At 33.1% G+C, this 20,564-nt stretch overlaps 1 protein-coding gene across 1 annotated transcript; it reads right to left on the bottom strand.

Moving 5' to 3' along the window:
• Positions 1-3,159: 3,159 nt before the first annotated feature.
• LOC114374216 (plasmodesmata-located protein 1-like) lies at positions 3,160-3,709 on the bottom strand. The gene is made up of 2 exons (XM_028331833.1): positions 3,452-3,709; positions 3,160-3,372 (listed from the first exon to the last, which is right to left on the bottom strand). Exons 1-2 carry the CDS (start codon positions 3,707-3,709, stop codon positions 3,160-3,162), a joined length of 471 nt encoding a protein of 156 aa, XP_028187634.1.
• Positions 3,710-20,564: the final 16,855 nt, after the last annotated feature.

The following is a 20,564-nucleotide window of genomic DNA, read 5'->3' as shown; positions in this document are numbered from 1 at the left end:
TAAATAATTTAGTTTCATAATTCCTTCTTCCATTTTGAAATTCTCATTCTTATTTTTTTTAAAGTTTATTCGTTTTTAATAAAATAGTATTGATGGAAACATCTAATTTTTAAATTTATTTAAATTTAAAGATACATGTATAAGGTATGGAAAAACTTGTTAGTTTCTTTTAGTTTATTTTGGTACACAAAAATTATTGGGAAATTATGAGATATTAATGATATATTAATTAGGAATGAGATATATCAGGACAAATTCAGAAAAAAAAAAGATAAATCAGGACAATGTGATATGACTGAAAAGATTTATTTTCTTAAAGTACCTTTAAGAAAAGATGTGGTGTTAGGTTAGGATACGATTCATGTTTTTTGCCTGACTCATTGATAGATACTTCTTCCCTTTTGAGCTCTATGTTAGCATATAACAATATTGGACTAATCTATGTTGACATTTTGTCACTTTTCAAATTACTTCAATAATTTATTCCACACACACAAAAAAAATATTGGATCTTCTTATTTATTGGGTATTTCTACCTTCAAAAAAAGTATTTATTTATTGTATCTCCTTATTCTTTTTTTTTTTTAGGCTTGCATCTCCTTATTCTTGAAGTATTTATTATCTCTACTTAACTGGGAAAATGAACGATCATTTTTTTGTTGGTTTATAAATTTACTACTTCCTGGTAATCGCTATCCTCGTTTCTCATAACTGGAAATGATTATATAAGTTTTTTTAATTCCTCGTAATATGTCTGAAAGAATACTAAGTCTGAAAATATTATTTCTATAAACATGTTTAGATGGTATGTGATAATTTCATAAAATTATTTAATTAAAAAAAGAAGAAGAAATGGGAAAAAAAAAGACAGTAGAATGGATAGTTATTATAGGAAGTAACTTCCATTCCTATAGACACGTCAAATACCCATCCTTCATCATGGAATAAGAAGTGAGATATATATGGACAGTAGTGGTGACTTTTATTTGTACTGATTGGAAGATTTGGTTGGAGACAAATATGTCTCGTGTGGATGAGGTGTATGATGCTCCTTGGAACCTCATGTTTGGAATCACTCTTAATTTTAACCGTATAATAATACAGCTTGAAGTTTGGTTTGTGCAGCATATTATTATCTCGGGAGTATATTCTTTGAGCGTTGGGATGCTTAAGCCTTTGGAGGAGGTTGGGCCAGTTACTTGTAATAACCAGTATATTAGTTGGCCATTTCATGCTGATATGAATTTCCATGTTCATATTTAGGAGAATGATTTGTGATACCTTAAAACAAACACAATCTTAGATATGAGATTTTACAACACTACAGAGTAATTAAAAACCAACACTATTTAAACTATAATTACCAGCGGAAAGACAAATGCTTACATTTTTTTATTTAATGATGAGATTGAAGGAGTGCGAATAATTAATTTAAAATGTAGCAATAATATTTTTTAAAAATGGAAACTGTATAGTTATAATACATTAATAATAGTTGAAAGATAAAATATACTAAAAGAAGATACACATTATTAGTTGAAATAATTTGCAAATTGTAATTTCTAAAATTATGTGAGTCTCATTCTTTATTCAATGAATCTCACTCATGATTTTTTTTGAAATTTTTAATATATTTTAACTAATAAAAGATAATATGTTAGAAATGTATTGCTAGAAATTTTCTTCTAAAATAAATTTCTTAAAATTAATTAAAATTGAAGGTTTTTTATACAAGAAAAAATTGAAATTGAAGTAAAGTGATTTATTTTTGGATTTCTTATTTTAGATTAAATTGTAATTTTAGTCTTTCCTATAATTTCTAACTGGCAATTTTAGTCCCCATACTTTTGTTCTCACAATTTTGGTTCTCATATTTTAGAAAATTAGCAAATTTTGATTCAATCTTCAATTTAGTATATGTTTTTTCTTCTTTTATTTTGTCCAATTAAACTCTAGACCTAATATATTAACTTAAGATACCATAAAAATATTTTTTAATTAATTAAAATATAAAAAATAAAAGAAATAAATGTATGAAAAGTTGAACATTGAACTAAAATTATAATTTTTAAAAAAATAGGAGGAACAATACCACGAGAAAAATCAGGAAGACCAAAATTGCGGAGTAAGAATTATATAGGAATCAACAATTTAATTTTATTTTAAAATAAATTAGTTATAAAACTCACTATAAATATTTTTTTATTCAACACAAAAAATACTTAAATTGATTCAATTGAAAATCAATTTTAAACATAAAATCAATTTTTGACAAAGTATGTCTTAGATGGATGATGATGAGTCACATCACATTCTAAAGGATGAAAGCTTGTGATAATATCTTGGAGTATATAAAAAACCAAAAAGCTTAATTATTATAGTTAAGGAAAAAAAGACCAAACAAATAAAAATATCAGATAACCAATATATTAATATAATTTTAAATGATACAACATGAATCTAAACACATAGCTTTTGGGTACAGATTCTTTAATATTCAGATGTGCTTGACAATCAATTCACCACTCAACGATTATGGAATATAGTTGATAACTAATTGCCCTAGTTGGCTTGTAAGTTAATACTAAAATAATAGCATTCCATGACGCTCCATACGGTTCCCAAAAAATAGTCGTCGAAGAAAATGCAATGGCGGTATTGTAATTAAAATGAAATGGGCGACGTCAGTTTTAACAAAACCATCTTTATTTATTGCGTTTAATGACGATTTTCTAGAAAACCATCATTGTTGGAGAATTCTAATTTCAACCTAAAGCCCACTCATCTTCCTCACTCTCGTGCTCATCTTTCTTTGAACCTCTTGTACTCTTGCCACTGCCTCTCGTGCTTGTGCTCTCGCCTTCGTGTGCCATCATCTTTGTTTCCCATCGCCATCACTGTCCATTGTTCTCGGCTTCGTCATCGCATAGATCTATCACATTTGGCTTTTCATCCCAATCAGGAAAAAGTTAGGGTTCCTAACTTTCCCTTTTGCTTGCAAATCTGAATCGAGTAGTTGGGGCCATGGCAACGTTTTACATTTCCCAATACAATTTATATACGCAGAATATCAGTGGTGAGTGAGGCAAATGGCAGCATCATCACCATCGCCGCCATTGAAGGTAATGCTAGAGCACGTTCAAGCAGCAGTCGAGCGCTCTAGGCGGAATGTGGAATAGATTCGTGTAGTGGCGGCGAGCAAGATGAAGCCAGTTCCATAACACTCTTGATACAACCTCCACAATCCGCATTTCCCAAAATACCCTCGCACTGCCCCAACACATAGAGGCTCTGGTAACTCCCTGTGTAGAACAAATTTTTGTTATTTTGCATGTTGTTCTCCATCATCCCAAACGCTACATCCCTCCTCACCTAGAACCCTCCACTGTCGACCACTTTGCGAGCCCCGCACACCTTCTACAGAAGCTATGTAGCCGAGACCACCTTGAACCTGACCACCTCGTACCATAGGTAGCACTCGCTCAGCTGCACCAGTGCCGCCACCACAAAGGTGCCCCAACATGTTTGGAATCTTGCTGACGTAGTTGTAGCATTCGGCGTTGGAGAGGTCCCCTCTACATTGGAATGTGCCCGTGAATGTGTTTTGTGTAGTCGCGACGAAGCCCTTCTGTGTTGACACCAACACTAGGGAATCCAATAGCGGTTTGAGGTTCTGGCAATATTGGCCTTGTGTAACAACCCATATCATTGCTATGATATCACTAACTCTAAAATGTGACATTTTGGTTTTTAAGTGAAAACTTCATTAATTTGATTATGAAAATGAGGTAAAAAAAATTTCACGGTATACATTCACCGAATAATGCACAAATACTTAAATGAGTGTATATATATATATATATATATATATATATATATATATATATATATATATATATATCTTAAACCATTATACATCATTCGCATGACAAAAAATAATGTAGTTCTTATTTGTGTATAAACATGGGATTTACATGCCCAATTCAAAAAGAATTAAGGAACCAACTACGGAAGAGTTGATAACAAAACACAACTATCTCCCAAAATAATTCAAACGTTATCACGTTAACTTGACGGCTCGAACAAAAGAGCCCCTCTCCACATCATCTATTGCTGCTTATCTGCTCCCACGAATGAATGTTCGCGATCATCACTAGTACCAACCACACGGTACAAAATTGCAAGGGCGAGTTTATTATAAAAAAAATCAACTAACACTAGATGACGATGTTTTAGCAAGAAAGCAATAACAGTAAACACAATCATTCTCAATAACCTTCAATTCATCATACATTTAACTAACTAGTCATTGATTTTTCCATAATTCAATCAATTATGATTAGAATGATGCATGCACCCGACTCAACTTTCAAATGCAATGTGGTACCATTCGTTAGGAAATAACTTAGCATGTCCACACAACACTCTCACTTAGGAAAACTAGGCAACAAGTGTCGAGGTCACCCTGTCGTGCACAGACAACTCTCCCCCCCCCCCCCATGGTGATTAGCATAAGTCACAAGGGAGTTCCAAACCAAGTGACATGCCCCCCAAGTACAAGTATTTTCCCTCATGAAAAGCTACAAGTACTTATCGACAAAGTTTATACTATTTTCATGCAATATGAAGTATGAAACATGGGCACCATCAATGCACTGACTATGGATAATTAAATATTCTTAGTCACCCCTTCACTCCATAGATGCTTAAAACTATTTAACCATTCTATTTCCCTCACCAGAGATATCCATCATGGTCACTGCACCCCCCATGTACATACACAACATACATCATCATGATGACATCATTAACATCAACATCATTTTATCTCAATGTCATTATTAACATCAATTCAATTCATCTCTATATCCTCGTCAACATCAACATCATCTCATATCAATATTATCTTTAACATTAATGTTATCTCATCTCAATATCATTATCAACATCAACATCATCTCATATCAATATTATCATAAATATTAACATTGACACTAATCGCATTCCATATATATACATATAATTTCATGCTTGGGATTCACATTCCCCAAGTCTTTAGACAACATAAGTCTGATAAAACAACAATATCATTCATCAATAATAGATATAATGCATCACATTAGTCGAAAACATAGTTTTTCGTGAAAATCAACATGTACAAGGACATACATACATCCCCATAATTGGGTTCCATGACCTCAACTATGGTATCAAAAGTCATAAATTACAATAAACTCCAATCACCTATTGATATCTCTTCGCCAACTCCTCCCTGCGTCACTCGGAGGTGTTTCACGTTCACGTCTGTCGATCCAAATGCAACACTCTATATACCAAATCAAAGATAATTTAGTATAGATTTAAAAAAACAATGTTAATATCAACATTAGGGTCTTATACCCATTCAGTTTTTTAAAAAGGACTAAAATGGAATTTTTGGGTACTACATCAAAGAGACATCATTTGGAAATTCTGATCACGCCAATGTGACCGGGGTTCAGTGAAGGTCATGAAAACAACATCAATTTTATATAAAAGTAACTTTTACAACATCTCATTTTCAAATATTTTTCAAAGGGAGCGTAAAAAAATCCTATTACGACACCTAAATCGCAACAGATACTAAGAGAAGCTCAAACCAACTAGGAGAAGACAAAGGAATCATGGTTACCTCAAAGAAACCATGAAAGAAGGGTTGAGGGCTTCATTTCTCTACCGAATCCATGAGGTGGATTCTGAAGATTCCGCTTTGATTAAAGCATTCCGATAAGCAACGATGGCTCGTGGTGGCTACCGGTAGTCGTGGATGGTGGATGAGGAGTTTCTATGGTTTGGGTGAGAGTTTGGAGAGAGAGGGGTGAAAATCGTGTTTTTCATGCTGAAGAACGTATTTATAATATGCAAATCTCGCTTAGTGAGCTCATCTTGCTAAGAGAAATTCAACTTTTGGCGTTAAGTGTGACATTTGGTGCTGAGTACAATTTCTCTGCTGGCCGAAATTGCACTTAGCGCACTGATCTTGCCGAGTAAATTATCTCATCTGGTCGGAATTGCACTTAGCACGCTTGTCTCACTATGAAAGATGTCCAAAAGTGTTTTCTTTAGAAATCCCAATGCTCAAAGGGTGCAGACGTGGATTACAAACCTATAGTCCAAGTTTAAAGGCGATCCAACGGTTAACGAGTCTGAGATCATAGTTTTACCAAAATAAGTTTTGGATCAAACTTGAATCCTCACATTTCCAACACAGGTCAATCAAACTTCACATAACCTAACATCCACACCAAGCAATCACACACAAATAATTCATACAACACCTCAACTATTTCAAATTAATCAAATAATCATATAGTACAGGAAATACATCAAACATCTATTTTTAGTTATTGAAATTTCAGGGTGTTACAACTTGCATCTCGTCGGCGCAACCTTTGAAGATCAAGTTTGTGTTGTTTGAGGTAGTAGTAGGTGTAAGAAGAAACAGAGGAAATTAAATAGTAAGAAAAAAGAGGAGCATGTGCTTGTGGTATTTTGTTTTCAGCATACCTATTTGGGAGGTTAGTTACTTACTTCAAACTTCAATCTCATTATTCATCTCTTGCTTTTTTGTATTCACTCATCAATGCTTACATTTCCTTTCTCAATTGCAGCTTCCGGGCGAAATCAAATGGCATTTAATCGTCAATTTGCAAAGCAACAAAGTCAAGCCTCTTATCGGTATTTCTAAGACATTGTTTACTTGTTATTCTCTAAATTTCCTTCGATAAGAGTTTAAAAATACTTCTTTGATTTAGAATCATGAACACACTTTTTTTTTCTAATTTCTGAATTTTGGGAATTTTGTTTTGTGTTCATATTTACAACATTATTAATTTGGGCTCACTGTTGAGGCGAGGTCAAGATTCTTATATGTGTTGTTTCATGTTTCACAGCTATTGTTCCCAATCTTGCTTGTGTACAAACCATGGATGATGAGAAGGCATTTTTTTTCTTCGTAATTTGTTTTGGTTGACTAGGTAATATATTTTTGATGTGCATGAGTACATATAAGGATGTAAATTATACATATATTTTAAATCTTTTAAGTGGGGGAGGAAATGGGAAATCATAGAACTTGGAAATAGTTGTAACATAATGATGAGTTTCAGACATGATTTTCGAATTTCACTTGCAAGGTAAATTGTTTTGTTTAATCTGTGTGTGTGTGATGTTGAAAGTAGTCTTTAGGATAGAATGCATTGAAATGGTAACTTTGCAAATGGACCTTACATTCTAGAAGTAATTTCAAGCGTTGCCATTTGGTCAATGAGTTTTTTTGGGTTTGTGCAAGTAAAATTATATTATATTACACGTAATCTTAACGCTTAAGTTCAATTATTTCCCATCAACATTTCATTTTTTATATCCTTACTTTATTTTTCACTTCCCCCACTTGATTCTAATGAAATTTCCATGGTACTTTGATTAGGGATTTGAATTGTAATCATTTAATATAAAATCTTAGGGGCTGAGAGGAATTCTCTCATGCTATTCCAAGTATTCCATAGAGTTCAATTAGATGCCTCAAGGTCCAGGAAGGTGTGTCTATTTTTTCTTATTTCTCATGAATTTGATTGCTTTTATTTGTTTATTTAATCATTTTTTGCAATATACCCATAAAGTCCTTTGTATTATTTGATTTGTCTGTTTCTTTTCAGCCTGAAAGAAGCTAAGATCTATTTTCCATCAAGGTAATTCGAAAGAATTATACAGTAACATGGTCATTCAACTATAATTTTGTCTTTTTTTACTTTGCATGACTTGTTGACTTAACTTTGTGATGGCTCAGAGATGATCCATTTGTGTTGAAATTTGTTTCACAGACACGAATTGCCTTTCCCCAGAAGGCTATTTAACATCAACTATTATGAACTTCTACATTCAGTAAGTCAATTTAGCCTTCTGTAGTTTCTCCTTTTCCAGGTCCTTTAATATTTTTTCTTTTTGTGATGGAGAGAAAAATGCCCAAATATGTTATGTTTTTTCCTTTGTTACCCTCAACTCATTGTATTTAATTTGTAAGGAATATAGATGGAAAAATTAAATCAATGCATGTTTTATTGGTAAGACATTGAAGAGGATTGATGATTAATGCCAATAAGTTTTGTCCTTCAAGGACCATTATGATGGCATTTTAAGACCCATTTGAATGGGAAAAATATCACATACATTTCACATCTTTTCTTAAATTTGGAGATCCAATGTGATCATGCATATTGTAGGACCAACACATTTACTCTTAAATGGACCAACACATTTACTCTTAAATTTTAAATGTTGTGTAAATACATAATATTTAATAGGATATTAAATAATTTAAATTTTATCAATAAGATCATATATTCCTTTCTTTTATAACTTTATGATCTAATGGCACTGACCCCTCTAAGTGGTCGAAACATGGGTTGATGTACTATTCATAATTGAATATTTGTAATAATAATAATTGGGAATTTGATAACATTGTCATCGCTTTTTATCAACCAAATTGGAGTAATATATAATGTTAAGGGCGTTGTCAAAGTGTCGAGTCAAGCCAAGAAATTAAAGTTGATGCTTGGTTAGAAGATGCTAAGTTTAGGTCATTTATTTAAAATGAAGTAAATTTAAAACTTGTATTTGGCTTGTTAAAAATATGAAGCTTGAGTTTGACTTGTTTGGTTCATTTATACATGGTTATTTTCTTTCCTTTTATCAAAGCTTGAGTTTGAGCTTGACTTACTTATATACATTTACACCTAATTGTTAGTATAGAGTAATAAGAAGAAGAGAAAGAAATAAGGAGAAGAGAGAGAAGACACAGTTTTTAACATGGTTCGGCACACAATGTGTGTACCTATGTCCACGGCTACACTAAGAAAACTTTCTTGTTACTTGCACATTTTAAAGTTTATAAGGTGTCTCTATATATAACACTAATGTGACACAAGTTTTATAAATCAAAAGATGTGGGACAAAGAACTAAGACCACAAAACTCTAACAATTCTCTCACTAGGAGTCTAAATTCCAAACTCTAGCAGCTCCTTGTAAGCAATGAGTTCATCGACTCTTTACCTAGTGTAGCGCCTTCATCTTTAATTATCCTCGAAGGCTAACTGAGGCAATCCAAAGCCTCAGCTTGTCAGTTGTAACAGCTTTAGTCAACATATCTGTTGAATTCTCTGGTCCTAAGATCTTCAGCAAAGATAAGTCTCCATCATTTATCAACTCCCTGATAAAATAGTATCTTAATTGAATATGCTTGCATCTAGAATGGAAGACTGGATTCTTAGCAAGACTTATAGCACTTTGACTATCACTAAACATTGAAACATTATCTTGTTCTTTCCCTAATTCATTGAGAAAATTCTTTAGCCAAATCATCTCCTTAGCTGCTTCTGAGATATCTATGTACTCGACTTCCGTGGTTGAGAGAGCAACTCTATGTTGAAGTTTAGACTTCCAACTCACAGCAGTACCTCCCAAAGTAAAAATGTAGCATGTGGTGCTATTCTTGGTATCAAAATCTCCACCCAAGTCTACATCTGAAAATCCTTGTAAAGTGAGATTGCTTTTTTTGAAGCACAAACACATCTCTGAAGAACCCTTCAGATATCTGAGTATCCAATTTATGTCTTCCCAATGCTCCTTTGCTGGATTTAATAGGAACCTACTGACAACTCCCACTGCATGTGTTATGTCAGGTCTAGTACACACCATAGCATACATCAAACTCCCGACTGCTGATGCATATGGTACTCTTGACATGTAACATTTTTCTTCATCAGTCTACAAAGATTGCTTCTTTGAAAACTTCAAATGAGAACCCAAAGGGGTATTGATGGTCTTAGAGTCTTCAAGGTAAAACCTGTCAAGCAACTTATGTATATATTTCTCCTGAGACAGCTTCAAAATTCCTTCTGATCTGTTTCTAAGAATTCTTATACCAAGGATTTGTTTAGCTAGACCAAGATCCTTCATTTCAAAGTTTTCTGCCAACTACTGCTTCAACCTGTTAATTTTTGCCATACTAGATCCTGCAATCAACATGTCATCAACATGCACGGCAAGGATAACATAGCTATTAGTATATTTCTTAACGTAGCAGCAATGGTCCATGTCACATCTGTTGAATCTTGAGTAGCTCATAAACTCATTAAACTTCTTGTACCACTGCCTCGGTGCTTGTTTCAAGCCATATCAATTTTATGAAGCTTGCACACAAGATTCTCCTTGCCTGGCACTTCAAAACCTTCTGGTTAGGTCATATAAATTTCTTCCTCTAAATCCCCATGCAAGAATGCAGTTTTAACATCTAACTGCTCCAAGTGAAGATTCTATGCAGCTACAATACTCAAAATAACTCTGATGGTAGTTATCTTTACAACTGGAGAGAAGATCTCTGTAATCAATTCCTTGTTTCTGCTGAAACCCTTTCACCACAAGTCTCGCCTTGCATCTTCTTCTACCATCATATTCTTCCTTTAGCCTATAGACCTACTTATTTTGTAAAGCTTTCTTTCCTTCTAGCAATTTAATTGAAGACCACGTCTTATTCTTTTGAAGGGATGTCATCTCATCTTTCATTTCTAGCTTCCACTCAATAGAGTCATTCCCCTGCATAGCCTCACGGAAACATTCTGGCTCACCAACATCAGTTAACAAAAATAATGCAATGAAGGGGAATACCTATCTAGTGGTACTAAAATTCTGCTAGATTTTCTTGGAGGAGTTGATGGTTCTGGTTCTGACTCAACCTCTACGCATGTACTCTGGTTTCTATTGGCTGCATCACTTTTTGAAAAATTTTCAAGTGTTGCTTTCTCAAAAATTTCTGACAGTTTACCTGCACATGTAGATTCTGCAGAAAATTTGTCCTTATAAAATAAGTTCTCATTAAAAGTGACATTCCTGCTTCTGATAACTTTCTTGTTTTGGTCATCCCAAAACTTGTAGTCATACATGTTAGATCTATAACCAATAAAATAATACTACCTCACCTTCGGGTCCAATTTATCTCTACTATTAGAGTCTATCATTATATATGAAACACAACCAAAAATTCTCAAATGTGAAAGTTTTACCTCATTTCCAAACCATACTTCTTCGGGCAGTTGATAATTCAAAGGAACTGATGGTCCTCTATTGATGAGATATGTTGTGTTTATTGCTTCTGCCTAGAATGTTTTAGGCAAGCCAGATTGGATCCGCAAATACCTCGCTCTCTCGTTCAAGGTTCTATTCATCCTTTCTGCAACACCGTTTTGCTCAAGTGTTCTTGGTATTGTCTTAATCATTTTGATCCCATGTTCTGAACATAAGTCCTTAAACTCCTGACTATCATACTCCCCGCCATTTTTAGATTTCAGACTTTTAACCTTTAGACCTGTCTGATTTTCAACTTCTGTTTTCCACCTTTTAAACACAAAAAACACATTAGATTTATTTTTAAGAAAATAAACTCATACCTTTCTGGTAGAGTCTTGATAAAGGTGACATAATAGCGTGAGTTTCGAACAGATTTCACTGGGCCTGACCCCTAAACATTTGTGTGTACCAATTCTAGCTTTTCAACTTTAGGAGTCTTCCCTGCCCTTGAGAAGCTAACCTTTTTTGCTTTCCAAAGATACAATGTTCACAAATACCAACATCAACATGCTTCAGGCTTGATAGCTTACCCTTTGCCGCCATAAGCTTCATTCCTTTTTCATTCATGTGTCCAAGTCTTTGATGTCATAGGGTTGAATTATTGACAACCTCAGTAATTGCTACCATATCCTCATCTGCAATCATGTAAAGAGATCATGGCTTCTTTCCACAAGCCACAACGAGATTTCCTTTTGTTACCTTCCAAGCTTTATCTCCAAAAGTGGTGTAAAGCCTCTCATCATCCAACTGCCTTATAGATATTAAATTTCTCTTTAAGGCAGAAATATGTTTGACATTGTGCAATGTCCATAGGGATCCACTAGAGGTCTTGATGTCAATATCACCTCTTCCGATAATTTCAAGAGATTTTCCATCTGCAAGGTAAACTTTCCCAAACCTTCCAAAAATATAGTTAGACAATAAATCTTTAGAGGGAGTGGTGTGGAATGACACACCTGAGTCCATAACCCATGAATCAACAAGACTATCCAAGCTGTAAATTAATGCATCATCAAATTCATCAGTTGCTACATTTGCAGATTCATCATCATCGCACTTCTTATATTTTAGTCTTGTTCTTCTTTGGTTCCTTGCATTGATTGGTAAAGTGATCTCTCTTGTCATAATTCCAACAGATAATGTCACTTCAAAATTTTGTTTGACCTTTCCCTCTTGACTTTGATCTGCCTCAACCATTCTGACCCTTCTGGGTAATCCTTCCTCTGCCTTTAGTATTCAATGTTGAATTGGAAACATGACTAGAAGATTCTCCTAAGTCTCTCTTGCGAACATCTTTGCTTAAGAGCAAGTCACGGATGTCATTAAGATTTAATGTATTCTCCCTTGTAGAACTACTAACTACAGTAACAGTTGCAGCCCAACTATCTGGTAATGATGTCAATAGAATCAATGCCTTCACATCATCCTCAAATTTAATTTGCACTGACTCCAACTGGGCAAGAATAGTATTAAATTCATTAATATGATCAGTTATAGAGTTACCTTCTCCCATCTTGAGGTTGAACAACCGACGCATCAAGTATACTTTGTTGGTTGCAGACGACTTCTCATACGTATCTGATAACGCCTTCATTAAGCCTGCAATAGCCTTCTCGTTTACAATGTTGAACGCGACATTCTTGGCTAATGTCAATTTGATCATGCCAAGAGCCTATCGATCTAGCAAGTTCCATTCTTCTTGCCTCATGTCGTCTGGCTTATCCTCTGATAAGGGTTGATACAGTTTCTTATGATGTAGATAATCCTCTATCTGCATCTTCCAAAAGTTGAAATCTCTACCATTGAACTTCTCAATCTTCACATTCCCCTTTTCTAATGTCATTGCTCCCACTGCCTCCTCTAAATTGAGAAGACTCCCACTAATTCCTCTAAACTAAGGAAATCTCGTGAAGTAACCAAAAACTCTTGATACCAGATGTTAGTATAGAGCAATGAAAAGAAGACAAAGGAATAAGGAGAAGAGAGAGAAGACACAAAGTTTTTAACGTGGTTCGGCACACAATGTATGTACCTATGTCCATGGCTACACTAAGAAAACTTTCTTGTTACTTGCACATTTTAAAGCTTACAAGGTGTCTCTATATATAACACTAATGAGACACAAGTTTTACAAACCAAAAGATGTGGGACAAAGGAACTAAGACCATAAAACTCTAACACTAATGGGTCAAGGGGTGGGTTGCATTCAATGCAATCTTAAAAACAAGTTTAACCCATTTGACATTGGTACTTACTCCAAACCTAGTGAACTTTTGTGTAGGCCTTGATGTTTTTTTGTCTACTTGGATAAAATGTTTAGTAATAGTCCTTGGATATATTTTTCATGTTTAGTTTCTGAACTCTCTGCTTATGGCATTTTCAATTGGCTAGATATTTATAGCAACAAGCATTGTTGACAAATAGATTGTTATCTGACTACTATTTTTTCAATACATATTTCTACAAAAAGCTTAAAGTTGTTTCCTACAAGGTTCTTAATTGTCTTCTTCGTTGTTGTATTTATGTGCATGCATAGAGATTATTTTCCCCAGTAAGCATACTCTTAATCATTATGATATAATGCATCATTGATTGTTCCATTTAAAATATTGTAAAATGTTTACCGCTTGACTGGTTTAAGTACCGGTTAATCAATTATTGGTACTTTTTCTTGAGTTATTGAATGTGTTTTTCTAGATAATTTTGAAGGTATATTTTGAGATTTAGGTAATGATCAGTCATGCATAAAATGTGAATTGTTGACCCAATAACGCTCCTTTGGTAACAAAAACTAGTAATTTATACAAATATGCAATTATTTTGAAGTTTTCTAGAAACTTTTTACATGATCTGATAATTTATTATTTTTAGTTTTTTCTTTTAAAAAAAATATGTTTTAAGATGGTTCTCTAAAAAATCGTCTTAGAAAGTTTATTTTCAAATGCAGTATTTTGAGAAAATCATCTTAGAATTTTCAATTTTTTTAAAAAAAATATATTCTAAGACAGTTCTCTGAAAATCATCTTAAAAGGTCTATTTTCTAGCTAAGACGGTAGTTTGGGAAAACTGTTTTAAAATTCTCAATTTTTTTTAAAAAAAATATTCCAAGACGGTTCTTTGAAAAATGACTTTTAGGAAAAACGTCTTAGAATTCTCAACTTTTTTTATTTTTTTTAAAAACATTATAAGACAATTTTGTGAAAAACTATCTTAAAAAGTTCAATTCTAAGATAGTTTTTCCCAGGAACTGTCTTAGAAGCATCTATTTTTTTTTAAAAAAAAATTCTAAGATGATTCCCAGAGAAAACCATCTTAAAAATTATATCATTCTAGGACGGTTCAAAAATCGTCATAAAATATTGATTTTTTACCATGACAACTTCAAATCTGATAAAAAATTGTCCTTAAAAAGTCCTAAGAAACATCATAAAAAGTCCTTTTTCTGTAGTATTGTAATCCATCCAATCTCACTTTTTTTAAAAAAAAAAAAAAGAAAGAAAGAAAAGACAAGTAAAGTGACTCAAACAGTAAAATGACCGAAGCTGCTTTCGAAATTGTTACCGTTGTATGTAGATGCAAAGTTATGTACCAGCTGGTGCTTTTATGAAACTGTTCAAAAACATATTTACATACGAGGGATAATTGAACAAGTATGCGATTTAGTTGTGACTAAAATAAAATAATACTCTTAAACTCTCTTATAATATTTCTTAAAAATTAAACGTAAGATTTTTTATTTAGAATAAAAAACGAAGAAAAATTTAGATATATTTAATAATTTTAATATATTAAATATATTGGTGTTCCTTTTAATATTACTTTACAAAATATTAGAAGAATTAGTAAGATGATGTATATGGAATTGTTATCGTGACTCTAGTTTAAATTATATATGGCAAAAAAGGAGAGGGGAATACCATCTTGGAATATTGTTGGTGTTCTTTTCTTTGTCTTCACCAAGATTCCACTTTGATTTTGTCGTGGGTACTGGGTAAACTCATGTACAGAACAATAATAAAATGAGACATGCAACAAAGAGCCATTGCGTATTGCATACAAAAGCTAACTTATTGTAGATTTGGTAGTAGCTAGCATGACGCTTTCTGGTGATCAATATTCAATACGATACAGAATTTTCATACATGTAATAAATCGGCATCGAAATGAATTTTGCAGAGTTTATTTTGCATCCGATATAACATTTGTCATTTGGGGCACTATTACATATGATTTAATGCAATTGGTACAAGTCAATGTTTATTTAAATATACATAGTATTAAGCAGGACCTTGCCCCAAAGTTGAACCTAGATATGGTAAGTGAGCATTCATGAGAACAAAATAATTAATGGTAATATGGTAAACTCGAAAAATATCATTGCTCTTTGTGATCTTATCCTAAGATGTATACCAACGTACATCTTTGATCACTATTATAAAAAAATATTTTAACATCGGCTAAATAAGACCTTTAATGTGAATTTAAAACCGATGTTGAAGTGATTGAGATCGAAATTAAAGTGAGTCACTTTCAATATCATTTTTTTCAAATAAGATAGAAATTTATTTATACATGAATTGTGACTTCAACTAATTTAGAAAAATGATTTAAGGAAAGTTTTAACCCATTAAATCAATTGATTAAAATATTCAATAGGTTAGTTTTAAACCCTTTCAACATCAATTTTTTCAAATAAGATTGAAAGTGTTTTTCTATTTCTATATCAATTATTTGCACAAGTATAGATGATATAGAAAAATGACACTTACAAGGTTTCAAACCCGGTACATGCCAAAATGAAAACAAAAAAGTGACACTAAGAAGAGTTTCTGAAGTGAAATATTTCCCAAATATGTAAGATTTATATGGTGAAATAAATCAATTGATTAGAATATTCAATAAGTTAGTTTCTTATGTTTGAAATGAAAACTGAAATCCATAAGTTTATTATTAAGCAAAAACATTCCTCATGAATATTTAATGGATTCAGAGATACCAAACATTCCCACTCTCACTACTAAAAAATAAATTTTTTACGACGTACATTCTAAGACGGATATACAAAACCGTCTTAAAATGTCATGCGGTGACAGTTTTCTAATTAAAGAGAATGAATTTTTTTTATGGCGCACATTCTAAGATGGTTTTAAGATGGTTTCGTAGGAATCTTCTTAGAATGTACGATGGGGGGACTAAAACGATGACGGTCTTATGTGTAAAATCGTTTTCATTTTTGTTCCCCTAATTACAAAACTGCCTCGTGTCCTTTGAATTCCCTTTCATTTCTCCCTCCATTCTCTTGCGCTTCCCCTCTAACTCTTTGACTTAGCCACCAACTTAGCGCCGCTCAAGGACCACAAAGTTAAGATCCAAAGCTTCCATGGCTTAAGGAATCTTCCATATAAAAAGTAGACACATTCCCACCAATGTGCAAGAGAGCGGGTGATGCAAAACTAGGGTTTCTGTTTCTCTTTCCGAACTGAGTAGCAGCTCTGACCATGGCAGAGGACCTTACTCATATCGCTTAGTTGCTCGACCAAACCCTCCGCCCCGATGCCATTATCATTCGCACCGCCACCGCCACCATCGTACTTAATCGTATCTCCCTCACTCTGCACTTCCCTTTCTACCTCCTTTCCATTTCCACTAGTAATTTAATTTAATTCACCTATTCAACTCCTCCTTTCGAAAATCTTACAATCACAATAATTCTCATTTCGTGTTTCGCAAACAAGTGCAGGAAATCAAGGTTAGAAAATCGTTGCTGCTACCTATCTAAAGAACCTCACTCGTCGCACTGTCGATAGCACCGACGTCAAGCCTTCCAACATAAGCAAGGAGTTCAAGGAGCAGCTGATGCGAGCATTGCTTCAAGTCGAGTTGTCTGTTCTCAAAATTTTAGTCGAAGTGGTATGCATGTAAATTCTGCTTTCTAGTTTCTTATGAACTGTGTTTTGTTCTAATTTCTGCGTGTGTGTTATGTGTGTGTGTGTGTGTGGCTAAGTATGTATGAGTATATATGAATTTGATTGGTGAGTGATTTTGTGGTTGCAGTTTCGTGCCATTGCTGCTGCTGATTTTGTTAAGCAGAATTTTGGCCGGAGCTTGTGCCTAATTTGCAGTCTGCTATTCAGAATAGCCAATCTTACCAGTGGTTTGAATACCAAATGGAGTACTGTAAATGCACTTCTTGTTCTCCATCCTCTTCTCAGACCTTTCTAGGTACTCAAATTTTTAATAAGCTTGTGCTTGTGAGATTTTGGATTTTCTATTAGTTTGGCTTACTGTGTGGTTCTAAAATATTCTTTTAGTTTTATTAATTGTTTTTATGAAACTCTGTATGTTTTCAATGTTGTATGGCTTTGGAGATTCCACTTTTTCGCAGATTCCACTCTCTTGCGCATCAATTCAAAATTCAAATTAAATAGTTTTGTGTTGTGTTGTTTCAATGATTCAATTAATGATTGAGTTTGTGTCTTGATTTTTGCATAAGAAACTGGACCCAAAGTAACTGCATGAGGCTTAGAGATGAACCCATTTAAAGAATCTACCTACCAACCTAAGAGATTGGACCCAAGGCCTTAGCTTTAGGTCAGTTAGATGATATGTTTGCATCATGTTATCCGTAGAACATGAATATAATTTTTGGAAATTGAAAGCTTGGGATTAGTATAAATGTAGGTGCCTAGAACAACCTTATCTTTCAATGAAACAGCAGATACCATATATATATGTATGTATGTTGGAGATTTACTTATTTTAATTAGCTGGTGACAAATACATATTTCCATCCCTGACTATGTGTTATTAATAAGGCAAAACAATTAAAATTTGTTTGTTTTGTGGATGATCAATCTTGTAGGTTTGATCATTAAGCACAACAGAATTTAAGTTTTTGAAAATTAGAAAAAAAATAAAGAAAGGAAAACTATTTAAATGACATAACAAACAAGTATGTGGTATTTTAAATTTCCAACCATGACTAGGAATTAAACAGTTTACTTTTCCTCTGCTGAATATGTAATAGTTGCTTTGTTTGTTCTCTTTGTTTCTCTCTCTTTCTCTTTCTCTTAATTTTGATCATTGCCTATTTATTGTTCTTATCATACTAGAATAGAGCTAAGTGAAATTTATGCTTGAGGTTTACAATCAATCAAACTTACTCAAACTGCACTATGACTTCAGGTGTCATTTTTTGCCCGTTGGTATGCTTAGTAATGGCAATAGGCAACTCAGCTATCATACATGGTCTTTGGCCCATACATTGTATTTGGACATATTATCGTGTAGTGAGGTGCTTTCCTTGGCTTCAAGTCTCTCAAATTTGATTTTTTTCATTTGATTAAGATTTGTAATTGTTTACTTGTATTGATTTCCTTATATTGATTTGCTTAACTACAGATCTAAAAAATTAGGACCTGCACTGAAGTTTGTTAGATGCACATGTGTACTACCCTCGGTGTTGATTTTATGGCCAATGGCTGGCATTGTTAGGAGTGTTATAGGTGGAGCTGCCTATGGATTTTTTGCACCAATATTTGCTACTTTTGAAGCTGTAGAGGGAGGAAAAGAGAACAAACTTTTCCACTGTTTTATTGTATGTTTCATCTTTGTAGGTATTAAAATCCTTGTTATTTTTGTCCTGTTGTTGTTACTCAATACAGAATTTCATATTTTATCCTTGGGATGGAACATGGAGCACCATTAGAACGACCTTCAATATTGTCAAGGATGTGAAAAATGAATGTTATGATTCTTATTTCTCGTTTATGAATGATCTGCTACAACCGAACAGGAAATATTATGAGATCAGGTTTTGTGTCATTATATTTATGTTTCATTTTTTGTTATACCATTATATCATTTTTGGAATTTTTTTTTATATACATCCAATTTTTCTGTTTTTGGGTAACCAAGTGGGGTGTAAGTGGTATTATGCTCATGTTTTGGCCTATATGAATGCTATAAATGGTGATTTTAATCATTCATCATATGCATATCAAATATCACTATGGCAAAGTCAAAGTAGTTGTCATATAAAATATTGGCAGAAGACACTATTATTAGGTAGCATCTTTAAATGGCAATTCTCATGTGATAAGCAGTTCCAATTAACAAGTAAAATCTGATGTATGGAAACTTTAGTTACCAGCATGATTCATTGTTAATTTTATTGCCTAAATTTCCTTTCTTACTAATTTGGCTAAGAAGGTGAAATTAAATTGTTTTTCTTTAATTTTTTTCTTGTGCATTTTTTGTTTTTTTTAGTTGTGTGTTTGGTGTATGCTAGATTTAACAAATGATTATCCAACTAGTGAGCTGAGTTGCATTGGCAGGTTTTGGGAACTTCAAAGCAAAAACAAAAAATTGTGGCTATAAAAATGTCTTCTAGTTAGATTAACACATGAATAATGGGATTCCATATTTTAATTGAAATTTCAATGATGTTTCTTTTACCTGTTTCAATGCAGGCTACGATATCTTCTTGGTGCTATTGTGGTTGTGATTCTTGGGATCATTATTGGCATGCCTGTTATATCAGTTGTTGCCATATTTAAAGGCCCTTACATGCTTTTTAAAGGGTGGAAGCGTTTGTTTCATGATCTCATAGGTTGTGAAGGCCCTTTCTTGGAGACAATATGTGTGCCTTTTGCTGCCCTTGCCATTGTTTTGTGGCCATTGGCTGTTGTTGGGAGAGTTTTGGCATCTGCATTAGCCAGTTTTGTTTTTGGTGGATACGGAGGTTTTATCACTTATCAGGTCAATCCTTTTACAAGTTTTAAGTCTATTGATACTATTGTTACTAATTTATTGTAGCCTATTATACTGATGACGTGGTCATTTTCTTTTATAAGTTTTCTTTTACTTACTAATTTGTAATCAATCAAAAGATGTTACACTCTTTTAATCCTTTAATTAGGATATCTTACCCAAAAACTCTACTTAAGTGGAAAAAGTTTGCCTAACATATTTGAATCTCAATTATATTAATTACTTTTTAGGGGAATTAACGTAATACTATTTTTTGGGGGAATTCTCTTATTCTCATGCTTTTTTGCATAATTGTAGGCAAGGAATTTGATTATATTGTTAGAATTCTATTGGGGAACAGAATGGCATAATATGACTACAAATTGTCCCGCCTATTGCTATTTTTTAGTTTCTAAATAAACCCCTTAGTTCTTCTTTTCTTTTGGCAATTAAATCTTTTTCTAATGAGTTGGTTTTAAGAATGATCCATAAAGAACTTTGGCTTATTATTAGGCTTGCAATTTGTAAATCAACTTAATTTAGTGATAAATAATGATGCTAATTTTTCATGGTAAAAAACTTTAGGTTTAGTTATATAATTAATGCATTTGATTTATCAAATTAGGAAATTTAATTTGGTGATTTC

This window comes from Glycine soja, chromosome 2 (assembly GCF_004193775.1).
Source record: "Glycine soja cultivar W05 chromosome 2, ASM419377v2, whole genome shotgun sequence".
Lineage (NCBI taxonomy): Eukaryota > Viridiplantae > Streptophyta > Magnoliopsida > Fabales > Fabaceae > Glycine > Glycine soja.
This window is presented reverse-complemented; position numbering and strand designations above follow the sequence as displayed.

Bases quoted from the DNA above. Each gene is read 5' to 3' on its own strand.
- LOC114374216 (XM_028331833.1), bottom strand. From the start codon at position 3,709: ATGATATGGGTTGTTACACAAGGCCAATATTGCCAGAACCTCAAACCG. The intron at 3,373-3,451 runs GTTCAAGGTGGT...GGAGGGTTCTAG, and splicing joins CTATGGTACGAGGTGGTCAG to GTGAGGAGGGATGTAGCGTT.